Below are 5,254 nucleotides of genomic sequence, written 5' to 3'. Positions count from 1 at the left end.
TCCCTCTCCCCAGCCACTTCTTCCAGCTCCTCTGGGGAACCCCAAGGCGTTCCCAGGCCAACAAGAGACCTAGTCCCTCCAGCGTGTCCTGGGTCATTAACTGTTTTCAATGATAACTAGATAGATATACATGCATTGTCGTGGTTTCAAAGTGTATGTAAAACAGGGTCTAGCTGCAGCTGCAGTCATCTACAAAACACGTCCATGTAAAACTCACATCCCTGCTGCTTGACGATGGTCTGACTAGTTAACCACTAAGGTAGGATGCCATACAGCTGTTAATAAAGTGTATGACGATCTATGTCATGATTCTATGTTGCTGATTAAATAAAGTCATATGGTAATGACGGTGTATACTTGTCTGATAGATATAGTCGTCAGTTCGTTCTAAGCGTATGACGATCTAACAGTTTCTGCTGATCTGTTAGTGTAACGGGGAAAAGCTCCAAAAGACTCCGTCTCTTAAGACCACGAGAAGGTTAAGCTGTCGAAGGAAAACAGTATGGAGGAATCTGAAGGTGTCCCAATACAACAACACCACATTTGGAGGTGAGACGAAGCAAGCCAACCTGCTGCTTTAGACATGTGAAACACTTTAAATCAGACATGATTTAAAGTGTTTATCAAGTCACTTATCTTGCTCGAGTGATAGCAAGATAAATGACTCAACTCTATAGTCTATCTTAAGCTTTGGCATTTTATTTTATAAAAGAAAAAAGTTAATTTAACACTTTTCCATGTATTTCAGACGCGCGCACTCACACACAACCACACCCCAGTTCTGGCTTCACATATCCTGTGATGATTTGGCATCATAATTATGTTTTCATATATTTTTAACAGTCGAGAACAGTAATGAAAGAGACGAGGCAAAAAAATAGAGAAAAAGGAAATAAGCAGCTTACCGAAATCATCGGGCATACCGCTGCTTTGGTGACAATAGAACCACACAAATACTCCCAGCCTGAACAAATGGAGCTGCCTGCTCTAATTAAATACAGTGAAACTACATTTTGGCAGATTTATCACACACACACACACACACACACACACACACGCATATATATATCTGTGTGTGTATATATATATATATATATATATATATATATATATTTTTTTTTTTTTTCCTTTTGCATTATGTTCAAACAGCAGCTTGAATCTGAAATGAGAGGGAAGTTGTAGTTATTGGCATACTGAAACATCAATAGTCAAAGTATGCTAATCTGAAGCTCCTAATCAATAAAGTCAAGTAGAAACAAAATAATATTTTTTGTTTTATTCATTACAAAGAAATCTTCATAGTAGTTGTGCGTACTACTGGATTTTCAGTGGGAGACTGTGTTACTTCAATAAAAGATACATTTTATTTCCAAAGTTTTTTATGAGGGGCAATAATTTTAATGGCCGACAGGGCAGAAAACTTTAACATGAAATTTTGTCTATCGAGTTTTGGGAGAAAATAAAGAAAAGAAAAAAAAGACATTAAAAGAAAAAAAAAATGTTTTAAATTCACATTACATCAATTTCCATACAATACATATTTCAAAGCTATGATAGCCACTTGGCCATTTTAAGAAAAAAATAAATCTAATTTTACACTTTTCCATTTAAGAGGTGACACTCTTCAGAAGGTGGTCTGTCGGCTGAACAGGTCCAGCGTCACGGCAGAGAGGAAGGCCGGGATGCTCTTCTGGTGGTGGAGGTGAAGGGTCACCATTTCTCCCAGAGTTTTGGAGAACTCCGTCTCCATGAGCTGCATGCTTCCATTGGAGCCCTGCAGAAAAAAATCAGACCAAAAACAAAACATCCAACTATCAGGCATCAGTTTCCACCAAAACTTTTAAGACGGAGCAAGATCACTCGAAGCTGTGCTCGTCTAAAGGGAGCCGTCAAGTGTGTGTCTGTACAGAGTTGGTTGTGTGTGTGTGTGTGTATACACAACCACAGCAGGGGAAAGGGTGTCTAAGTCTGTGTGGATTAATTAAAAGGAACGAGGAGCAGCTCGGGGTGATGGAGTGAAGGAGAAAGGGATGAGGGAAAATAAAGTAATTAAAGCAATGCAGCGAGGAGCAGAGTCCCATGACACACTGAGAACATATTGAGACATCTGAGAAACGTCCTGCGTCAGAGTGTATAGAGATCTTATATCAGACAGAACATGCAGGTTGTGGGAAAACACAGGAAAGTAAAAGATGAGAAATAATAATATATGTATTTTATTTTTTTTTTTATTCAGGAGGTTGATGTTTAGTTTTTGTTTTTTCACACAATGCACAGCTGGCTCCACCAGCGCTCTCACAGCATCACACAGTTCATAAAACGTTGAGTCTCATTCCAACATGTTGAATCCATAACACTTAAGTAAAATGATCGACTATAATTTCCCCAAAATGCTACATACATAGCAGCTCCCAAGTAGGCGGGCCTTGTCGCTACAACGCCTGAATAAGATGTTGATGTCTCCTTTGATTGGCTGATAGATGATGAGAGCTAGCATCATGGATGAATTATGAATACATATCATGTAACTGCTATGACCGTCGCTTCCATGATTTTCAATTACTTATCGCATCAACAAGCTTATTCACATCACTTCATTTCTTATTTAATGGAAACAAGGCAACTGCTAATGTTTATTCAACATTAGCAAAATACTGACCCTTTACGCATGACATCACGCTCTCCAGAACTCTGCCTGCATCAAAACAACCAATGTGCTACATTAAAACTAGTCTAAAAACAGACATGTGTAGCTTAATATCAATTCTATTTAGTTAATTTTACTATAAAATGGTCATGGGGTGCTGCGCTGTCGGCTGCACAGAGAAGGATCCAAACCAAGCTTATCATTTTATTGTGTATACCTTTTAATGAGGCGGCAATGGATAGCATAGAGGACTCGAAGTCCTCGGTGAAATCGCAGATTAGCAGACAAGACCTTTTACAAGATAAGATTAACATTAATATACTTTATAAGTATTATCAGAAAGATATCAAATCTCGCTTAATGGAGAAAGTACGCTTCTAACCATTGATGACCATGGAGACAATGCCACACCGTCATGTAGCCTAGCATGTAGGAACAAAAATGGTTAGCATCTCATCTTTTGTACGTTTTTAAGGTTTCTCTTGTTTAAGGGGAAACTATTTTAATGACATAGTGACATAAATCATGTGGTGTGAATTCAGGCGAAGTCAGGAATTTGATCAACACGTCAGGAGGAAAAAGGTATGAGTCGGTTTCTATACTAGCTATTTCCAACTTTTGTAAATACCTTGTATGAGCCCCAACCGGGTGTGTTATGTTCACAGACAAAATTAGCTCAACTCGAACAAGTAGAAGTCATTAAAAAACTGGCAAAAACAACTTGGGAAAACAGTTTCAGTCAATCGGTTCAATACTCCTGTCCCTAACTTCCGACGTCCATCACGGTGCCTGGAATGATTAAGTGATGTAGTTACAAAGGGTCAATTTGCCCACATTTGGGCAGGCACACACCTACTTATTAGGTGTGTGCGGTTTGGAGTGGCCTCTTTCTGCCTCGTCTGATTTTTTTCATTTTCTTGTTTATTTTATTTTTTTTAACTTAACATCTCACTCAGCATTACCACAGGAAATCTGTTTCGACTTGCACTGCAGGAAGTTGAAACAGGGAACTGAGCTGAGGCCCATCACAAACCTCTAATGGGTAAGAGAACATGGTTCCTGAACTAATGGCATTTGCTAGCTGAGTGCACAGTGGTTAAGTGGGTATGGAAATGCGGTGTGCAAAAATGTTTAAAAAGCACCAGACAGAACAACTTTCCGTTTCTCCCAATTTTGTGCAAAATGAAGCACAATTAGCTTCCACTCAAACGAGAGAAAACGGAACTTCCGAGGACTTCTGGTGCAATTTTAATTACCGTTGAGCTAAGGTGATTAATTTTACATGAGACTTATTGTCTCATTAGAGAGAATTTTAACAAATCCCTTCTTTGAGTTTGAAATAAAACGTGCAATTAATTTATTACACTGTCGGAGAATAATGTGCCAGACAACCCGCATGGGTTGAATTATGATGTTAGCAGCAGCAGCAGCAGCAGCAGCAGCAGCAGCAGCAGCAGCAGCAGCAACGCTGAATATCAGCAAGAATTCATCAGCACAACTGTGAGAGGAACGGACCAGTGTACCTGCAGAACAAGAGAAAACAAAGAAAATGTTGTTGTTCCTAAGGTTGGTTTAGCATAACAGTAAAAGTTTGCATACTTTCTTTTAAGTCCAATAACTCTGACAACGTCCTGTTTTTGTAATAGTTTTTCCTCCAGCCATCCCCCCAGGGACCTCTGGTATAAAATTAAAAATGGAAATTAAATTAGGGAAAAAGTGGATGAAATGCAACAAAAGTCGAGAGGATTTGTTGTAATCATGTTGCAAGTCTTTTAAACTGAAACCTATTTGTAGTTGCCTTCCAAAAAGTGTTCTCCAGTCTTGTGAACCAATTTGAAAACCTTAATCCTAATTTTTTCATTTTTTCAAGCATATGGATGCTTTTTTGGCCATAACTGTGTATAAAAATGAGCAGGTGGCTTAAAAGCTGACAGCATGTCCTAGGACTCAAAGCAGCTCCACAAGCTCAACCCGCATCACAGCAGCATAAATATTAATTTGAAATTAAAGCAGGGGAATGCTTTTTTTATTTAAATCACCACTTTCCAAAAACATCCCAATAAACTCCTTGCATAATTCACATGCTGGAAATGTTATTTTCCCCACAACTACAAAAAGCAGTGGCTCATGTCTCATAATGAAATAAACTTTCTCAGTACTTCCATTAGAGTATCCTTGGGAAACTCAGCCACATCTGGTGAATGATGTATGCGTCGAATGTAAACGGCAGAACTAAAGCGTTGGTATAAGTGACTGAACAGTCCTGTTATTGACAACATTTTTAGATGTGGCGTTTAATAGGTGTTATAACATTCTAGACATTTAGTTTAAACAAGCAGATAAATTGGACACATTTTGCTGCAAAGTTTAATAGCCACATTTCCCCATTTGAGCCAAAACTTTTTTTTTTTTTTTTCATTTTAAAATCAGAAAAAAGGGAAATGCCTACTTTAGATTAAACATTAGGGTTATTCAATTCTGACCTACAGCAAACATTAAAACAAATCTGAACGGTTTACTCTAAAACAGGGGTCCCCAAACTACGGCCCGCGGGGGCGAGCCGGCCCCCCCCCCCCTTTTTTTCCAGCCCCCCCAACAAACACAAAA

The 5,254-nt window shown here is 38.8% G+C and overlaps 1 protein-coding gene across 1 annotated transcript in view; it reads right to left on the bottom strand.

Moving 5' to 3' along the window:
• Window positions 1-1,261: 1,261 nt before the first annotated feature.
• The window catches only part of mad1l1 (mitotic arrest deficient 1 like 1), a 49,358-nt gene continuing 45,365 nt past the window's right edge, over window positions 1,262-5,254 (bottom strand). Inside the window, exon 18 of the mRNA XM_015034544.1 lies at window positions 1,262-1,774. Coding sequence (XP_014890030.1) covers window positions 1,625-1,774 — 150 coding nt within the window. The 3' untranslated portion in view covers window positions 1,262-1,624. The remainder of the gene's footprint in view (window positions 1,775-5,254) is intronic.

This window comes from Poecilia latipinna, unplaced genomic scaffold (assembly GCF_001443285.1).
Source record: "Poecilia latipinna isolate Pla-1442-1.1 unplaced genomic scaffold, P_latipinna-1.0 Scaffold303, whole genome shotgun sequence".
In the NCBI taxonomy this organism is placed as follows: Eukaryota; Metazoa; Chordata; class Actinopteri; order Cyprinodontiformes; family Poeciliidae; genus Poecilia; species Poecilia latipinna.
Note: the sequence above shows the minus strand (reverse complement) of the source record. Positions and strands in the feature narration are given on the sequence as shown.